We start from the raw sequence: 20,501 nt of genomic DNA, 5'->3' as shown, positions 1-20,501 counted from the left end.
AACAACAACAACAACAACAATAATAATAATAATAATAATAATAATAATTATTATTATTATTATTATTATTATTATTGTTGTTGTTGTTGTTGTTGTTATTATTATTATATAGCCATATTGTCATATAATCATAACATTTTGGCCAAATTGTTTAGCCCTGCCAAAAAGCACAGGAAACCTGGAAAATAGTTTTTAAATCACGGTCACAATTTTAAATCAGAAAAAATCTCAATAACATATTTTCCTCAAATTGTGCAGTTCACTTGTTGGAATAGTTCACCTAAAATGACCGAAATTCTCAAAATAAATAATTCAGTGATAAAATGTTCTTCCACCACAGATCTTAAAAAGAGCAGTTCTCATTTAACCATCATATAATTAGATTTTGTTCAAATCCCTAAGTATTAAAACTTAGTCACGTAAATTTCCCACCCCCTCTGAGCTTTGAAAGACCAGATTGTTGTTCGTGTTTACATATAGCATTAAAAGCAGAAGGATACTGAACAGGGTTTGAAATTAACTTTTTCACTCATACATCACTGAGTATGTTCAAGTAAGCTAGATGCCCAGATGCTGCGCAATTAGGCTTATTTAATATATCATGATGAGTCTCGAGTTCAGTATTTACACTAAATCTGCGCAGATTTGGCTTACATGAACTTCCTCAAGAAATTCATTAGTAAACATAATTTACGAAAAGTAACCCACCAAATTGGCTAGTGATTTGACAGCGTTACCCGCCACAGCTGATTTTTACCCGCATTTGGCGGGTTGGCGGGTGTTAATTTCAAACCCTGATACTGAACCTTTACCATTTAAAAAGTTGATTACATCACCAGAAACTAAAAATCAAAACATAAAAACCCTAAAACAAGTCAAGCTCACTAATGAACTAGTCAGTTGTTGGTGATCTTGAGCCAGTGGTACTCACGATGGCTGTGGGCGCAGCTGCCACCACGCAGTAGAGGATGAGAGGAGGGATGAAGCTGCTCTCCTCCACCCCGGGGTACGGCTTCATCAGCTCAGCGTCCTTACAGAAGAAGCCCTGGATATGGATCCCAAACGTGTCTGTGCATTCAAAGTAGTACACCAGCAGCACCGTCCCGGCCATGATCACCAACTGGAAAGAGAACAAAGAAACAAACTTAAAGGGGTCCTATTATGCTTTTTCACTTTTTTAATTTTAGTCAGTGTGTAGTGTGTATGTTTGGGCATAAAAAAGATCTAGAAAGTTACAAATCTCAAAGTCCACTCCAAAGGGAGATATTTCGTTTTTTAAAAATCACTTTTTAAGAACTACAACGAACGGCTCGTTTGGACTACAACGTTGTTTTCCGGGCTTTGTGATATCACAAAGCGGCCAATCACAACGCACTGGGACAGCTAACCAATCACAACACATTTTGTTTTTCGGAAGGCGGACCTTCATCAAAGCCGGAACTAATCGAGCCGTTTGTGCCAGGCTGGGGAGAAAGGTATTTTAATAATGTAAATTATGTGAAAAATAATGCTTTTTTCGAACCACCAAGCATGAGAGCATGTTCTAGTACACCCCCAAAACAAAATCAAGACGTTGAGCAGTGTTGGCCAGTAACTAGTTACTAGCGACTAGTTACAGTAATAATATTACTTAGTAACTAGTAGTGTAACTAATTACTAATAAGATTTCAGTAATAATATTACAGTTACCATCCATAAAACAGCTCGTTACGTAGTTAATTTTGATGACTTAACCCCTACTGATTTGAAGTCAAACAATCCAATAATTCCTAGATTTATTTTCATAACTTTCACGACTCATTAACACATGAATCACCAGTGCAGCAGGCAAGCTTGGAATATGGAAAAGCTTATATTCAGCAGATGGAAATATTGCCATTACATAGATTTTGTCAGATTTTTTATGTAAGTTGTGGCATTACTTTACTTTACTGTGGGTGGGTGGCAATATAATTGTATTACAAGAATTAAAAATCTTTTTAGAAAACGAAACATTTTCTTACGAACTTCTGCTTTTTCCTTTGATAAAATACATCATGAAATATATATGGGTACAAGACAAATTATAGCTACAATTAACTCGCTACACATGACAATTAATGAAGTTAATATAACATTTAAAAGTCACTATGAGGTTAATACAACACCATCAGTGTTGTATTAACTGACTGCGAGCCAATGTGGATTTTGGTCAAATGATGAGGTAGAAATATATTATAGAATATAATTTTTTGGGTAAGATACGCAATTACAACTTCTGTGGGGCATGAAGGAAAAGTAACATAACTAGTAGTGTAACTAATTACTGTTGCCAGAAAGTAATAAGTAACGTAATATTACTATTGTAAGGAGTAACTAGTACCAAGTAATAAATTACTTTGAGTAACGAACCCAAAACTGCTGCTGAGAACTTAATTTCACCAACACGCACACACAAAACAAAAAGTCAAAAATCTGTCTCATCTCCACGCACCAAACCTCATGTAAGCATCTGTTTTCTGTTTGCATTAGGCCCACTCATAAGTTATATTTTTATCCTCTAAAACACTCCTCAAGCCTTCATTTCCAGCAGAGTTACATAAAGGGCCTTTCATGAAACATGCAAGACAGTGTCTCTGAGAGCACAGCTCAAGACACGGTATGCTTAAAGTGATGTGTTATGTAACTTACACTAGGGGTCAGATCTTGATTGATTGATTGATTGATTGATTGATTCATTCATTCATTGATTCATTGATTCATTCATTCAAGAAATGAATATGATTATTTAGCAAAGACAGATTAAACTTGATTGATTGATTGATTGATTGATTGATTGATTGATTGATTGATTGATTGATTGATTGATTCATTCATTCATTCAAGAAATTAATATGATTATTTAGCAAAGACAGATTAAACTGATCAAAAGTGACAGTAAAAAAACAAAAAAAAATTATTTCAAGTCAATGCTGTTCTTTTGAACCTTCAATTCATCAGCCCTGAAAAGAAAAATCCACATAAGAAATATGAAACATTAATAATTAGGGCTGGGTTTTGACACAAATTTCACGATTCGACGTGACATTGTTTACAAGCCGTTATATTGACGTCTTTGCGCGGCTGAAACACTGATTGAGTGATTACATGAGACGGGATACGGATTGCAAAGTACTCTTTCTTTTAACTTACCTTCGGATGTTTAGTCATGATTATTTTGTGCTGAAACTGGTATTAATGTGGAGGAGATGATCAGTTCACGTGCGGCTCGCGCTGCTGCTTTTATTGAATGAGGTGTGCCGCGCTACAGCGATCTGTCACTCCACAAAACAGTGCCAAAATAAGAATCGATATCGTTCCGTAAAAATGAGAATCGATTAAAATCGAGATATCGATATTTTTTACCCAGCCAATAATAATACAAAATGTTTCTTGAGCAGCAAATTAGACTGATTTCTGAAGGATCATTTGAAACTGAAGACTGGAGTAATGATGCTGAAAATTCAGCTTTGATCACAGCAATAAATGACATTTAAAAATATATTAAAATAGAAAACAATTATTTTAAATTCTAATAATATTTCACAAAATGAAGGTCCTTGCACACTGAGTCCGAAATTTTCGTATACGTTTTTCCAGTTTTTGTTTTGTGTTCGTCATTCTTTCCTATCAAAATGCTTGCTACGGATGAGAAAACGCAGAAAATCAAACCTGATCCGGATTTTTTTGACGGACGACAGTTTCGGAGGCCGTGTGTAAACGTGATTAACACAACGTGAGGTTGTATTTATTTTAGTGCTGTCAAATGATTAATCGCGATTAATCGCGGTCGCCGTGATTTTGCAAAGTAAGACATGTTCCTGGATCAACATCTTTTGTTGATCTTGGACCAACATTACGGTCCAAAAATACAGACTTAACCCAATCCCTAAATTTAACCTTAACCTAAACCTAACCTTACCCATAATTTATTCCTAAAATCAGAGGGAAATGATAGCTGATTAACAAGGGTGTAGAAGCACATAATCCTGATTGTAAGCCTACAACTGACATTTCCTGAAAAGTTATCCCTCAATTCTGATTGGTTGATTGGAATGATGTTCCAGGATCAACAAGGATGTTGATCCAGGAACATGTTGTACTTGGTGAAATCACGCTCACCATTAATCACATCCAAATAAAAGTTTTTGTTTACATAATATATGTGTGTGTGTGTATATTTATTACGTTTATATAAATACACACACATGCATGTATATATTTAAGAAAAATGTGTTACATTTATATATTAAATATATTTATATATGATATAAATTATGTAAATACATGTAAAAATTTTCAAAATATATGCTGTATGTGTGTATATTTATATATACGTAATAAATATACACAATACACACATATATTATGTAAACAAAAACTTTTATTTTGGATGTGATTAATCGTGATTAATCGTTTGACAGCACTAATTTATTTTGTAACGTGGGAAATTTTCGGACGAGAAGTGTGCAAAGACCTTTACTGTTTTACTGTATCAAATAAATGCAGCCTTAACGAGCAGAAGAGACGTCTTTGAACATGAATAATTCCACTTTTGTCTGCCAGTGTACACTGCTGGGCGGTATACCGGTTCATACCGAATACCAGTGTTTAAAAACAGCGTTTCCTAGCACCTGTCGCTTACTGATTGTTTGGAATTATAAATATGAGCGTAGTTCGTCTGTTAGTATCACATGCACTTTTTTGTTTGTTGTTTTTTTTAGTTTGTTACTCAGACGCAGGCAGTGCGCTGCATGAGACAAAAAAGTATTATAGCCGCTCTTTAGTGTAGATGCATGTTGATTTTATCAGACGATGCCGCGATTATAAATGAGAGTGACTCCTGGTTAACATTTTAACCAGGTGACTCCTGTGTCACTATTTAGTGTGGTATTTTTTTACAATATTCACTCATCATGACAGTAAAATAGGGCATTCTAAGTCAATATACTGCAGTATTTCCTCTCTCAATCAGTAGAAAATATGGTTAACACCCAGTCATGCATGAAAAAAAAATACCGTCATGTACCGTGAAACCGGTATAATTTAGAAAAATACCGTGATATAAATTTTTGATCATACCGCCCAGCACTAGTTAGCAGGCTTACATGGTCATGTATAGGGGTGTTTTCACACCTTCACTTTCTCTTCGGTTCATTTAGGCATACATGAAAACATTATGCTCCATTCTGCACCAAAACAATCAATCCAAGATCGACTGGCCCGACTGAAAATGAACTCTGGAGCGGTTCGGTTGTTTTCAGAAAACAAATCTAGCTGGCTAACGATAACGTCAGCATTTTCTCATCCTTTGATTAGATGGTCAGCATACTAGCTAGCAAACAGCATCACTGTAAATCATTGTTAGTAATGGCATTCATTCTCGCTACATAAGATACCTATCTGTTATGTGGTGCCCTGTTATACTGCATTACTGTGTAATATTTATGGTTTCTATAGCCGTGGCATCATTATGATGGTATGAAGAGATGGATTAATTCGTGTAGGACGCCACTGAAGGCCTAGGTGTAAAATGCACGGCCCGCCACTGGTGGAACATAAGGTTAATTCAGGGTAAGTATAATATTAACACTTCACTGAAACAAATAAAAAAGTACTGAGGTGATGGTATTAGATAGCAAATGGTACAGTACTTTCATTTACACCACGGTACTGAATGATTACCGCAATCAAGCACCATGACGTCATCTAGTGATTTTCAAGTAAAAAGTAATTGAAAAGTTTGGAAGTATTTGGCAACGGTGCTGAACGTGAATTAGAGGCAAATGCTATCAGTTTGTTATTCAATGCTATCTCGCTTGACAGCATTTCAGCGCAACACATTTTAATAGCTAGCTATAGTTTTCATTATGTAGGCTTTTCCATCATTGTGGAGAAACAATTTGAGTGTTATCTCTATTTCTTCAGCTTTTTGTCTTGTGCTTGATTTCCATCCGTTTTAAATGCAAACTGGGGCTAAAACTACTGTGAAAATAATGGAATACAGTCATAAAAGTATTTAACACTGGAAGTTTAAGGCTGGAATACACTACATGACTTTTGCCCTGATTTATAGTTAAGTTGCGGAAAGCCAGAGCCAGACTGCAGATTTGAGTTGCCAGATTTCATAGAAAATCATGTAATATATGATGGTCACAGACTCTAAATCCACCCAGCCAGAGGAGATCAAACATGTTTGATATTTTCAGACGATTTTGGAACACGTTTTCATTTGTCACGCGTCTCCTATAAAGGCACATGTTTCTGCGTGAGTTTGTTGTGATCAGAATGACTTTAAAGTCTGCTAGTGTGTAATCCTCAGTCATTTAGTGTATGGTGGTCAGTTTTTCCTCTGTGACCGTTTAGAAAAGTCGGTAAGTGTATGATGCCTAGCGTTTTAAAATCTATTATAAAACGGAGAGTTCCGGTGCTTGATTCTGATTGGCTGAGCCGCGTTCAAAGCTGTTGTAATCTACAAACATACACCTTTGTTTACGTTTGTCTGTTGCTCGGCAACCGTTTCTGAGGAACTACATTGTTTGGTGGAAGAATACTGTTTTTATTAATATCATTACACTTTATTTGCTCTGTTTTATTTTGTGAAACCTTACTATGTATATGGAATAACCGTTTTATAAAAGCAATAAGCCCCGTGAAGCCATGGTTTACAGTGAATTTATAACAGCTAAGGAGGTTTTAGGCACTCCGTTTCGCGTCGTAACAACGCCCCTTAGCTGTTATAAATTCACTGTAAACCACGGCTTCTTAGGGCTTATTGCTTTATTCAGATTTTAAAAGTCGTGTAGTGTTTTCGAGCCTTTAGTTGTTTACAGTTGACAAGCAACATTGTAACTTGGTGTATTTCAACTCAATCTCAAGAAGAGTGGTGATTTCTTATGAATCCAGACAATATGTTTTGTATGGAAATTAACAATTTTTATTTAAGGTAAGCACAAAAGTCCACCACTAAACAACCATCAATGGGGCACAAGCAGATCGTATGAAAATGTACAAATTACATTGTACAAATTCATATGAATTAGCCACCAATTTGCAAATTGTAAAATAGCTATGAATTGCCTTGAGTGTTGTATATTTTGTAAGTATAAGTATTAAACTTATTTACAAATCTGTGTATACTGGCTATTGTACAATGGCTTCAAAAGTGGCTAAACCAGATGCGATTTAAAAAGTCAAAACTATCCATTTTTGTATTAGTTTTACGATTTGGTCTTTTGTTTTTAACCAACTGATTTAGCTTGATGCATTGTTGTATTGTTTACATTTGAATGTTTTCTATTAAATAACCAACAAGAAATGTTATGTGTTCCAAATATGTTGAACTGTAACTGAAACTAAAGCGTACCTGTGGGTAATAAAGCCTGTTTCCAGCAACGTGAAAGTGTTTTTCTCATAACCCCTCGGGACTGAGCACAGTACAGTTAACAGTGCTTTACAACAAAGTGCTCTGAGCAAAACCCACCGAGATGAATATCCAGAAAACAAACGTCCACTGCACTACAAACAACATCAGGATCTCTCTAGACCTTATTAAACAGACTTTCATATGACTGAAGCAGAAACTGCCCTACAAATCATTCATATCCGTCACTCTGAGCTGTACAATTTCCACCATGCTCTATTTTTATCCATTAGATTTATTTTCATTTCTTAATAATTGCACAGATATCATTCGATTTGTGTATTATGTACATTTGATGTCGTCATGATATAGGCAATATTAACATATTTAGTAATTAAAAATGACAAAAACTAGGTAATACCTTTGTGAAAAAGAGCTATCGTTTTAAAAAGAGTACCAATTATGGAAGTCATATTCTTTAAAAGAATGTACCTGAATCTAATGCAATGTTTTTGGAAACTTAATCGCATGTAAATTACAAAAACAAACAAAAAAAACATTAGATTACGTTTATATTAAATGCAATTAACTGAACTTATTTGAAGTACGATTTAAATGCATCTTTATATTTATATGCTGTTGAATGCACTGACAAGCATTTATAGTAAATTAAACCGTTTAATGTAATTTCTATTAAATACTTTACATCATGCATTTAAATATTTGTGTAATTACACATGTGTAATGATGAAGCTGCATTTTACTACATTTAAAATATATTAACTTTAAATGCAACATCAAATAACACACTACAGTTAAAATGACATACAAATGCTATGCATGTGTTTAGTATATGCTAGTCAACATCAAAATAAGTATACTTCTTTAAACTTCGACAAAATATTACTAAAACTATGATTTAAAATGTACTTTAAATTAGCTTAAGTGTAAGCAACAGTCATGAAAATTTACTATTTTTAAGTACACTTAAGTGACCTTGTATATTATATTATCAACAAGTACAGTTTTTAATGCACTGTACATTTTTTTGCACTTTTTTCACAAGGGTAATGAGACAAAACTTTCTTAGTTTAAACAGTGAATACTCATCATTAACACAGTAAATATTTAGATAACACCATTCTTAAAATTTAGGAATATTTCAACTACGAAATGTCCTTTCAGTCATATCTATGTCTACTATGACAGCGTCGTTAATATGCCTTTTCACTGTTCAGAACATCTCATCTTTAATGTATAAAGTTGTGATGATTGAGACCAGATCTGTTCTGCTGTGAAAGTGATTGTATGCTGAATAGGCTAATTACAGCTCGGTCCTTGAGATCTCTCTCATTTCCCAACACACAATGCAATAATCAGCATGATACAGCACAAGACAAAACACCAAACATGCCTCTGCTGTCCTACAGGGGGCAGCGTGTGACTACAAACACCAACAACACGGCAAAGACCAACAGAATGTGTGTGTGTGTGTGTGTGTGTAATTCAGAATGAAACAAGCTTACTACACACTGATCAGAATTCACTGTACTACGTACTATTCTAGTAAGTCAGACAGTAGGTACTACCAAAATAGTACTATGCTACAATACTGACACAGAACCTCATCTCGTTGCCTGCGAGAGACTTCTAGTTATGTTTTAACGTTAATTTGGAAACACAACATGCACCTGCCATTTTGAAGGGCTTCCTGTGGTTTCATTTCCATTAAAACTAAAGTTTCAAAAAGTAAAACATTTGAAAAATGAAGACAGCCACAAATATTAGTGTTGTAATTTTACAGTTGTAATGTAAAATAAAATTATTATTATTATTATATAGCCATATTGATATATAATAATAACATTTTGGCCAAATGGTGCAGCCCTGCCAAAAAGCACAGCAAACCTGGGAAACTGTTTTTAAATCACTGTCACATTTTTAAATCAGAAAAATCGCAATAACATATTTTCCTCAAATTGTGCAGCGCTTGAACTAGGCTGAACTTCACTGCAGACAAATCAGCATGATTAAAAACTTCAGTGATCGCTTTTTTTCTTCAAATAAGTCAAGAGAGTAGGGGTGCAATGGATCACAAAATTGATCACACATATTGCATTATCATATCAGATCTTGAGTAACAGATCGGGTCATTTTCCAGATGAGCAAAAAAAATATGGTTCTTTATTATTTAAATAACAGAATACTTCTTTGATACCACAGCAAAAACTAGTAGCATATAGGGATGTAACGATTCACTCAACTCACGATGCGATGCGATTCACGATACTGATTTACAATACAATTTTCTCAATTTTTCTTTTTAACAAAATTAGATTTAAGACAAATTATAAATGAAAAGGTGTCCTTTTATTATTTCTTCAACAAAATGCTGCACATCTCTTTGTGAAATTTAAATGTCAAATAATAAAACTAACTTGAAATTTTAAAACAAATCCGAAATCAAATAATTAAATAATACAAATAAAATAAATCTCTTCATATAAACAAACTAATGCTTTGGCTGTGCTTTTTCCATTTAAAATCAGAGGCAACCACTGCATTTTAATCACGATCCAAACAAAGACGCTAAATACATGTTATTTAGATTGCAATTAGATTGTATAATTTCGAAATTTGAAGCAAAAACAGAATGGTCTGATTTTAGCTTTGTGAATGAGATGCAAATGTCACACTGACAGCAGGTGGCGCTCATGGAACAGCAGGTATTTATGGGCTGCTGCTGGCCCTTTAAGACCGAATGCACGGATCCAATATAATGAAAATATTTAATATTAAATATTCCGATGTGATTGTGATTTCAAATGTTTAATAGACATAGCAGAATCGCCGTCATTTAGGAATAAGATCTCGTGAGTTTGAATCAAGATCGCGGTCTTTTAATGATTAAACGTGCATACATAGGCTAAATAAGGCTCATATGTATTTTTCTAGCCTATGTCATATTTGTACCAGACCTCAAAAGTAACCCGGGCCCGGGCGCCCTTCCGCGACCCATGTTTAAAACACTTGAATGTTTAAATCGGCAAGACGTAGAAACACATGCAAACGATCAACTACGATCCGTTTTACCCCTACAAGCTAGTGAACAACGCAAATCAAGGAAGGAATTTGATATCACTGTTCAAGATAGCCCGTCGGGCAGGGCAGTGAAACATTTTGGTAGCCCGACTGGAAAACACAATAGCCCCGGGACGTCGGGCTAGCGATTTTGCGAGCCCTGGAAATACAGGTTTGGTATGACATAAGGGCGAGTAAATGAAGATAGAATTTAAATTTTGGGGTGAACTATTTCTTTAATAGACCAGAATATCACTGGATTGGTTTGGCTTTTGATTGGACCAGCAAAAAACCACCCAGACTCCCAAGCAACCACCTCACATTAAAATAAAATCCAGTTTCCCCATAATCCCTCATAGATAAGCAAGCACATCCCATCAGCCTCACGTCCAGCCAGAGCAGATCAGATCTAAAACTAAACGGAAGGGCAATGCTACAGCTGTTCCAGACAAGCAGAATCAATCATAGCGGGCCGTATGCATCATAAACACGAGAGCTCGGCCAACTTACAACCCCAGCGGTTCACTGGGACACGGCCCTAAAACGCACATGATGAACGACTTCATACAACCATGATTCATCATTCTGTTCGCTGCTGAATCAAACGCATTACACCAGTAGATGGTTCACTCTATTTTCGGAAAGCATGCTGTAAAAATAGTTTACAGTGCGCTCTGACACCGCATGATGAAATGAGGCGCATTCGGAGTTTATGCAGATATCATAATAATTGATCATCTTCTACTTCTGAATTTAAAGAACTCATCAACACATGCTTTCTGAACATGGTTGTCTTACTGCAATGGAAGCAGAAGCTGTGTTCAATTTTTATATCAACGTATTAAAATTATATTTGGGTTAATTGTGTAGTTGATTGAAATAGCTCAAGCTGATTGCAAATTTAAGCAAATGAAAAGAAAAGAAAAGAAAAGAAAAAGAAAAAACATTTGCATAATGATTCGTTCTGATAAAATAAACATCAAAAGGAGCTCGCAAACAATTTGGTATTCAAACAGACATGGCCTACTGACTAACTAATGTGACCAGACTTCAGATATGAAAAAGATGAAAAGGTTCACATGCTTAGAGGAATAATTCACACATCATTGTAAATGATCATCATTGTTTATTTATTAATAATGTTGCAACAGACTTATATTTAGAAGTTATGGGATATATAGTTCTTTTGAACGTTCTATTCATCAAAAATCTCTTTAAAAATGTGTCAGAGTCTGCACAAAAATATTAAGAACAACTGTTTTTAATGTTGATAATACTATGATTTTTATAGCATTAAATCAGCATGTTAGAATGATACAGGAATAAATTACATGTAATTTAAAAAATATATATAAAATAATATATTAAAACAGAAAATAATTGTTTTAAATTGCAATAATATTTCACAATATTACTGTTTTTACTGTATTTTTAATCAAATAATTGCAGCCTCAGTGAGCACTTCTTTTAAAAACTTCTAATAAATCATATAGACGCCAAGCGCTTTGAAAGGTAAAGCTCCAAAAATGACCATCAAAACACCACTGAAGCTAGATTTCAAGAATTCTGAAGACATACAATGGTTTTGAGTGAGAAAAAGTAGAAAATTCAGGCTGTTATTACCTGAAAATACTCCCAGCTGCAGCAGCATTTATGTGGATTACGCATATTAGCACTTTGTGATCAGTTACTGCACATGTAAAGTCATTTAGTTACTAAATATTTCTAAATCATGTTTGGATGTAAATGTGAATAAGATTTCAGAGGTTCAGCAAAGGTTCAACCCACTGACTTATTGACTTAGAGCATAACATTTTGCGCAATAAACTGTTATTGTATAGAAATGAAATGTGAAGATTCTTCCAAAACTCTCCCTTTGTGTTCCACAAAAATAACAGCATACACTTTTGGAGTAATTAATGACAGAATTTTCGCTTTTGGGTGAACTGATTCTTTAATTATTGCAGGTCTGTGTCGAGTTTTCATTTCACTGTTTTTATTATTTTGAGGAAAACTAGGTTTGTTTTTTGACGATTGAGATGAGTAAATGCATGTTGACATTTAGGCCCCATCCACACGGAGACGTGCTACGTGCTACGTCACGTAACAGCAACAAAAACACGAACAAACACTGAACGATTGTCTTTTTAATAACTAACATTAACACAGATTAATAAATGTATTGTTCCATGTTCGTTTGTATACCGCGCGCAAGGTTTATGCACATAGTCCAAGTCTTCTTCTCCGTTTTTAGTGTATCTCTATGGCAGAATTACAGCTCCACATACTGGTCTGGCATGTATACTACATCGTTTTGTGACGGTTTCGTGGTTTCGCGTGGACGCAGATATTTCTTGAGACGAGGGGAAAAAAAAGATCGGATAGGGAAAGCTCTGGCTTCGTGTGGACGTAGCCTTAGTCTAGATCTACAGTAACATCATGTTCACACAGCGCACACAACTCCTCTGCACTTCCTCCCGTTTTCTCTCAACATGAGAACAGGAGAGCTGTCAATACAAGGGAAAACAAAGTAACAGGCGTTGCTTATTTGAAAAAGTAACTCAAGTTACGTAATGCATTACCCCCAAAACCTATTTTAATTTTTAAGCGAATGTTTCTGGGCTTAATGTGAGCTTGTGAAAAGAGAGAACTGTTTACTCAGTCATATTTGATTCAGCTCATTTATTTCAATAGGTTAATTAGATCTTCTCGAAAGTATTCACCAGTGGGCCTATCCTAAACTCTCATACAAATAATTAGACAGACATCACTTAAAGCATTTGCTGTGTTCAGTATTCAGATTTGCTGGCTCTCAGTCCTGCCAAGAGTTTCTAGTTCATGTGTCAATCATGTTTGTACGCCTGGATTTGAGCAGGTTTCACTACGTTCTTCCATGAACATACTGTCAAACTGTCTTGTGGAGCATCTGTGATCTGCACTTCACCGATTTTTTTTGCAAGGTTTAAAGAAAAGAAACTCTGTTATCATTCTTGCATCTTCTGACTGGTTATGATGCAATGCATTTGAAATCTTATACGCAATCGAGTATCAACTGACAGCACAATACATTCGGTTCATGTTGAAACAGGTTTACAACAGTGCGGGTAAAGTAGACTAAATGTCTTCAGGTGAGCCATCCAAGGACTAAATCTGTCTCTGGCTGAGGTTGGCTTGCTTGTTGGTGTTGGCAGGTACAAGTGTGTTCACTGGGAGAAAACATTTAAGCTAGACTGCAGATTTCTACTGACTTCCAAAGTTTCCTGGGTAGTCTTCACTGATCAGCCACAACATTAAAACCACCTGCCCTGGACTCCACAAGACCTCTGAATGTGTCCTGTGGTCTCTGGCACCAAGACATTAGCATCAGATCCTTGAAGTCCTGCAAGATGTGAGGTGGGCCTCCATGGATTGGATCTGTTGGTCCAGCAAAACCCATAGACGCTCAATCGAACTGAGATCTGGGCACTTTGTAGGCCAAGGCAACATATTGAACTCTTTGTAATGTTCCTCAAACCATTCCTGAAAATTTTTTTTTGGCAGTGTGGCAGGTGCATTATCCTGCTTTTGTATGTGCTCTGATACCTACAAAACTATGCCGAAGGCCATGGATTTGTGTTAGAATCAGGACTGGTAAGAAAACACTGTGATTTTCAATTTTTTCGCCTTCAAACGAAAAACATACTGTTTCAGCCTGCAAACTTTAAATCCCGTCTGGCTAGCGCGCTTCAACAACACGTCCCATAATGTTTAAGAATTAAGCCAGTAAGCAGAGAGGAGGCTGTTCGAACACATTTGACCACATGAGCATCTACACTATGAAAGCAATCCAGTTGAATGCTTTTTCAACTACTTCTGGAAGCAGTCGAAAGTGGACAAACTTTTCAGACACCTGTATTTAGCATTGCCCATTTGTGATTGGATCACCAAAAAATGCATCTTTAATACCAGGAATAAACAGGGCCCAAGATCTTTTCACTTGCCCATTTTTCCTTATTCCAACACATGAAATGCAAGAACTGCCATTCTTGAATCAATGTTATTCATGCACTTCACTTGTCAGTGGTTTAAATGTTGTAGTGTATTTTCTACCTTGAGGCCTACAATGTTAGCCTTTCAAACAATGTTTAGTTTCTTGCATTCAAAAGTGAACACTTGATCTGAAAGTCAGTTTGTACATGCAACAGCAGTCCTAGATTACAACTAATACATGTCAGAAGAAGGATGTCGCTTGATGAAACAGCTTTCAATAAAATATTAATGAAAACGTGTCCTAAATATAACAAAATAGCACACATCAGCCTTACAAGTGTCAAAGAACTAGATCTCTACTGTTATAGACAGAGAGACACAAAAGCACAGCTCAAAGTCCCAATGGATGGCTGAAGAGCAAGAGCACAGCACTTTGTGGCTGGACTTTTAGGATGAATAATTAATTGTGTCTGATGTTATTGGGGAATAGGTGGCTTGCCGGGAGCAGATCTCAAGAAGCAGGTTCAATGTGCTCTGTCTCTAAGGCAGGGTCCAAAATTAACTTTTTCCCACACTAGCCAATGGTGGGTGAGGTGAGAACATTTGCAAGCCAAAAATATTTTTGACAATGAAACTGCATTTTGCCTTGTTAAAGGTCAATTTCTCTGATATTGTTTTCTCCTGGTGAACTTTCCCATTACACATCCCAGACTGATCACTTGTTAGTTGAGTATCAGGGACGCATCAGGGCGGATAAACGTTTACACGATGGGGTCCCGTGTTTCTGGCTAACTCCATGTGGTTTCAGTGATGCGATCCAATGACAAGATGTTTTGGAGCCCATTTACACCTGTATTTCTACTTGTGGTAAGATCACAACATTGCATGTTAATAACTATTCCCATGTTGTAAACTATTTAAACTACTATATATAATGCTGAATATAATGTATGATAATGCAATGTGGAATTACAATTTGTTGGTCCCAATAATACCAAATGTCTACCCGCAAATTAAAATGGATTCTAAATTATTATTCTACACAAGTTTCCTGTTTTAACTCTATTTTTATTTTTGTTTTGTTTAAAGTATCATAAGAGTATCGTATCATGAGATCGAAGTGTATTGTTACACCCCTATTATTTACTTTTTCACAGTTTCTAAAAATGCCAAGTTAATTATCGAGTACAAAAAAGCACTGGCCAAAAAATGTATTCGTTAATTAACTGCAATATAGATAATAATGTTTAAATCTAATTTGCTAATGTTTATTAATTTTACTATATATTTTTTTTTTATTATACTATAAGAAAGATTATTATTTTAATTTATAGGTACTACAACAAGGCATAGTAATAATCAGCAACATTTGCCTACACATTTTATCAAAACATTTTAATATATGAAGAACACCCCATGGCCACTATGAACAATATTTGACCAATGAACGAATGAGTTTCAAATCAATTCACTGAAACAGTTTGAACTGGTTCATGGAATTTAACTGAACTTACAAACTTTTTGTGTACATTTAGCCGTTTATCTTCACCATGCTTCAAGACTGTTTAAATAAGACTCATCACCTTCATACCTTATGTATTTAGTTTCAACAAACACTGCTTAAACATAGTATTCACCTCAAACGGTTGTAATGCATCATGGGTAATCACCATTTTTTTGATAAATTCAGAAAATTGCCTCTGATCTAATCATGCATATGGTATAATTATAGTCTGCAATGCGTGAATATTACTTTCATCAGAGCTAACAGTGAAAATAGGTCAACAGATGGTTGTGGTGTATTCCAGGTATACGGCTGTCATTACTGGTGAAGGGAGACTAGGGTGTATATGGCCACCAATTCACTAATAGGAATTTAAAACCAAAAATACAATACCAAAATATTTGTACTTTAAAACTAGGCACAAGATCTTATAGCAGAAGGCAATTACTCATCGCTTTTTTGCCTTGTTGTTTGTCGATCAGTGAAAAACAGGCCCAATGACTGACCACATAAACAGGAACAACATGATCAGAAGATGGAGAGCATCCAGTTCCTGCACAGTCAGGAGCTGGGAGAGAAAGGTAGCTGGCATATGTCACCATATTGGACACGCTTCTCAGATCGGGTGCCTTTTCACAGGAATAATCTCTCTAAAGAAACCGCGCACTGTATTTCTCATCGTCTTCACTAAGCGAGCATTAGGCTGCATGATCGTTTCTGTGTGGCCTAGTTTCCGTCTCTGATGTGTCTTGAAAGCTCCAAGCAGATCCACAGGCAAAGCAAAAGAAACACACACACTCACACACATCCATTTAGAGGAAAGCACTGAGGAATAGAGGATTCGCCCTGTAAAGGGAACCTCTGTGACAAGCATGTTTTTAAGTGTGTTTTATCTCTGTTTGCATGAAAAGTCCCAACTGAAGTCGGACTGAGAAGCTACTAGCATAGATACACATTTTATTTCTCTCTTACACCATTTGGCAAGTGGTCTGGCACTTTGCTGCCAACGTTTAATCCCTCTATTGTACGCAGTCACAAAAGGAAAGAAGCACCGGCACTAAAGGAGGAAGTTAAATGTCATTCAAGTGCACACTCAGTAGGCAACTAAAAATCAAAAACAGGCACAAGTAAGGCTGTAGAAAGTACATTTCTATTTTAGAAACGGTTTCTATTTCTGCAACGTCGCAACAACATGCAAACTATGACGGTGATAATCTCAGGTACTGATTATGTGCTTTATTCAATGTTAAAAGTGTCTAATGTGAGTTTGAATATCATTTTGCATGACCTTTATAGCCATACTGAAAGCAACAATAGATAGTTTACCTCAGATCTTGAGAAGCCAAGATGTACGTTAAAACTGTGAACTCAATGCAAACCAACAAGCGTATTCCATGAAAAAGATAGTATCAGTCACTCAGTATGTACATTTAATAATGGTAGAAAGGTTTAACATTTATGAATTAGATTATAAACGTAAGATTCTGTCGTGTTGCATAGTCATGTCGCGGCTGGTGTGGAGAGCCAAATTGTTTGTCGCTGGAATCTTGTCGCGTGTAGTTTGAACACGGTGTTATTAGCCACATGCAATGACTGGCTGTTGTCACCCATTTCTGCTGTGTGACAGACTGTTAGATCCATATCGAGAAAAAACATAATCATTATTAACATAAAATTTAATCTCAATCTCGATATGATGCAGTTTATCGCCCAGCCCTAGGTACAAGTATGCATACATAAAGAAAACAATAGCGATATCTATGCCTGGCCACTTTCCCAAGTTTAACTTACTAATTATTTGTGTTTAAGGCCAGCATCAGACATGTTTGTGTTATACACATGAAGAACAGGTTCTAACTGACATGAATAAAGACCTAAAGCAAAGTTTTGCAACAGTAGGGGATGTCACCAAAATCAAAAAAAAAAAACTACTATGTGAACTTCACGAAAATGGGATTCAAATTTGAAAAGACTCATTTAAGCGGTTCAGAGTCGACTCTTTCTTTTGAGAGACAGTAACTTTAGTTATGATGCGCTTTCAGCTTTACAACTTTGCAGACTGTTTACATTCACACACCGCTACAGTTCACACTGCAAGAAAGATAATTTAAAAAAAAATCCATAATAGGGGCACTTTAAGACAGGGGTGCCCAACCCTGTTCCTGGAGATCTACCATCCTGCAGAGTTCAGTTCCAACCCTGATCAAACACACCTGTCTGTAATTGTCAAGTGCTCCTTCAGATCCTAATTAGTTGGTTCAGTTGTGTTTGATCAGGGTTGGAGCTGAACTCTGCAGGAAGGTAGATCTCCAGGAACAGGGTTGGGCACCCCTGCTTTAAGAGGTACCTTAATGGCACTAGGGGTGTATTGGTACACAAACATGATGGTCCGCTACGTATCTCAGTTTTGAAATCACGGTTCGGTATGGTTTATGTACAGAAGAGGGGAAAAAACTAAACATAAAATTGCTTGCTTTTTTGATTTTTTGATTAAACAGTGGTTTACTGAACAAAATGAGTCTTTAAATAAATTCAGCTATATGGGGGTTATTTCATGTATGTTATATCTGCAGCAGTAATATTTCTTACATGCTCACAGCAGCATGTTGTGGATGTATTGGCAGTAGCAAGTATCGGTACTTGCTCGGTACTGCAGCGTAGCAGATCTATTCCGCCAAGACCAAATACATTAACATTGTCATTGTACATTACCATGCCAATCCCTCCGAGAGTTGTCATGACAGAACTAAAATTTTCTTAGGGATACAAATCTACCTAAGATTATGCTCTAAACTATAGGGAGGTTACAATAAACAACAGATCCCAAACTTAAATGTAATTAATATTTATTTTTTAAATATAATAATCAACACTCAGCTTAAAAAAAATGTATGCAAACATGTAAATTGCACAATGTTTTTAAATTAACTTCTAAATTATAACATTTATATTTGCTGTTGAAATATATTCTTTCACACAGTGGCTGTCATAAACTTTTTCATAACATATTTATTTAAACATACATTAAATAATTAAGACATCAGTAACAGGTAAAGTAAAATATAATGAGTAAATAGTCTAATATTTCACGAAATGCTCTTCTCTAGACTTCAATTGTCTAGTGAATAACGAGCTGTGGACACCGATGACTTGCCTGAGGTAAATGAAATGCTACCTGGCATTTTATTTCCACGCTGTTTTATTGACGTCTTTCCGCGAGTGAAACACTAATTGAGTGATTACATGAGGCATTTATGTTTATTTTGTGTTAAAACTAGTAGTAAATAGGAAGGGATGATCGCGCTCCACGCTGCTGTTTGAACTGAGGCGTTTACACAGCGATCTGTCTCGCCACATCAAAGAGCGCCAAAACGGCATTTATTGTCTGAATTTCCTGAAAAAATTGACATAATTTGAAAGATAAGACTTTGATTCCTACCAAAAGTAACGATATATTGAACTGGAAGTTTCACATGCGCACCGAACCGAAATACCCGTACCAAAGATTTTTGGTCCGAATACATGTACCGTTACATCCTAAATTGCACTGTTGACGTTCACTCTCAATGGAGAAAGAGGCATCTTTCTGACAAGCATTCAGTATTTCCTGAGCCAGATGAGAAACCGGCAGATATCGCTCTCCAGGCATTACAGAGCTAATTGCTCAGAACTCCAAAAGTAACCTGAGGGTCAAGCATCACAATCAAAGATCCAGTGGTGATAGTTCATTACACAACACTTGCAGGGCTAGAAACTAGATCTTTGGCCACTAAGCTACAACTCCACCACATGGTTTATGATCCCATGCTAGCACATATTTCTGCTGAAGTAGAAAGCTGGATGTCCTGAATACTCCTCTGCAGTATCAGCAGCTCACAGCCCTGGATATCTGGCATTCAATGTTCTCGGGTTGAGGCAAATTGCACAGCGGTTCATCTCACAAACCCAACAGTCCTGTCTGAGAGATATGCACAACTTGAAGTGCCTACATACAGTTCCCAGTGATTAAACAGGATTTGACAGAAATTTTAATTAAATACCCGGCCAGTTTCAGAAAGAAAGGACGTCTTAAAGCCGTATCAGAGAGTAAGGGACAGCATGATAACTGGTGAACGGAAGTGAAATAAATGCAGCTAGGTAATCGTGTTTTGGTTGAAAAATAAACTTACCTCCACAAATATGAAGCATGGTATGATGGAGTAACTACGGTGTGTATTATCTGAAGCCATTTTGCATCGATTCAGTAGAAGTTCCACAGTTGGCAATCTAAGAGAGAAAGTAGAAGTAGGTCAAATTAATAGTGCATTTAACAACAATTACAAATTTACTACAATTCTATAAAATGTAGAGACAGGAAAAACAGAATGTGGAAAAACAAGCAAGGACACATTGAATTGTTTGAAAGTAACGGTAAAGATATTTATAATGTTACAAAAGATTTTTCAAATAAATTCTGTTCTTTTGGACTATATATTCATCAAATTGTTTTCAGCATTGATAATAACCTGAAATGTTTCTTGAGCAACAAATCAGCATATTAGAATGATTTCTGAAGGATCATGTGAC

At 35.9% G+C, this 20,501-nt stretch overlaps 1 protein-coding gene across 2 annotated transcripts in view; it reads right to left on the bottom strand.

The window, feature by feature from the left end:
- Positions 1-20,216, bottom strand: part of LOC107710008 (phospholipid phosphatase-related protein type 1) — a 36,639-nt gene extending 16,423 nt beyond the window's left edge. For both annotated transcript variants that reach the window (XM_016514683.1, XM_016514684.1), the window contains exons 1-2: positions 20,105-20,216; positions 932-1,120 (exon numbers count right to left, since the gene is read on the bottom strand). In XM_016514683.1, the coding sequence (XP_016370169.1) occupies positions 932-1,120; positions 20,105-20,164 (249 nt within the window). In that variant the 5' untranslated portion in view covers positions 20,165-20,216. The remainder of the gene's footprint in view (positions 1-931; positions 1,121-20,104) is intronic.
- Positions 20,217-20,501: the final 285 nt, after the last annotated feature.

The sequence above is a fragment of the Sinocyclocheilus rhinocerous genome, unplaced genomic scaffold, assembly GCF_001515625.1.
Source record: "Sinocyclocheilus rhinocerous isolate Xijiao unplaced genomic scaffold, SAMN03320098_v1.1 scaffold657, whole genome shotgun sequence".
Taxonomy (NCBI): Eukaryota; Metazoa; Chordata; class Actinopteri; order Cypriniformes; family Cyprinidae; genus Sinocyclocheilus; species Sinocyclocheilus rhinocerous.
This window is presented reverse-complemented; position numbering and strand designations above follow the sequence as displayed.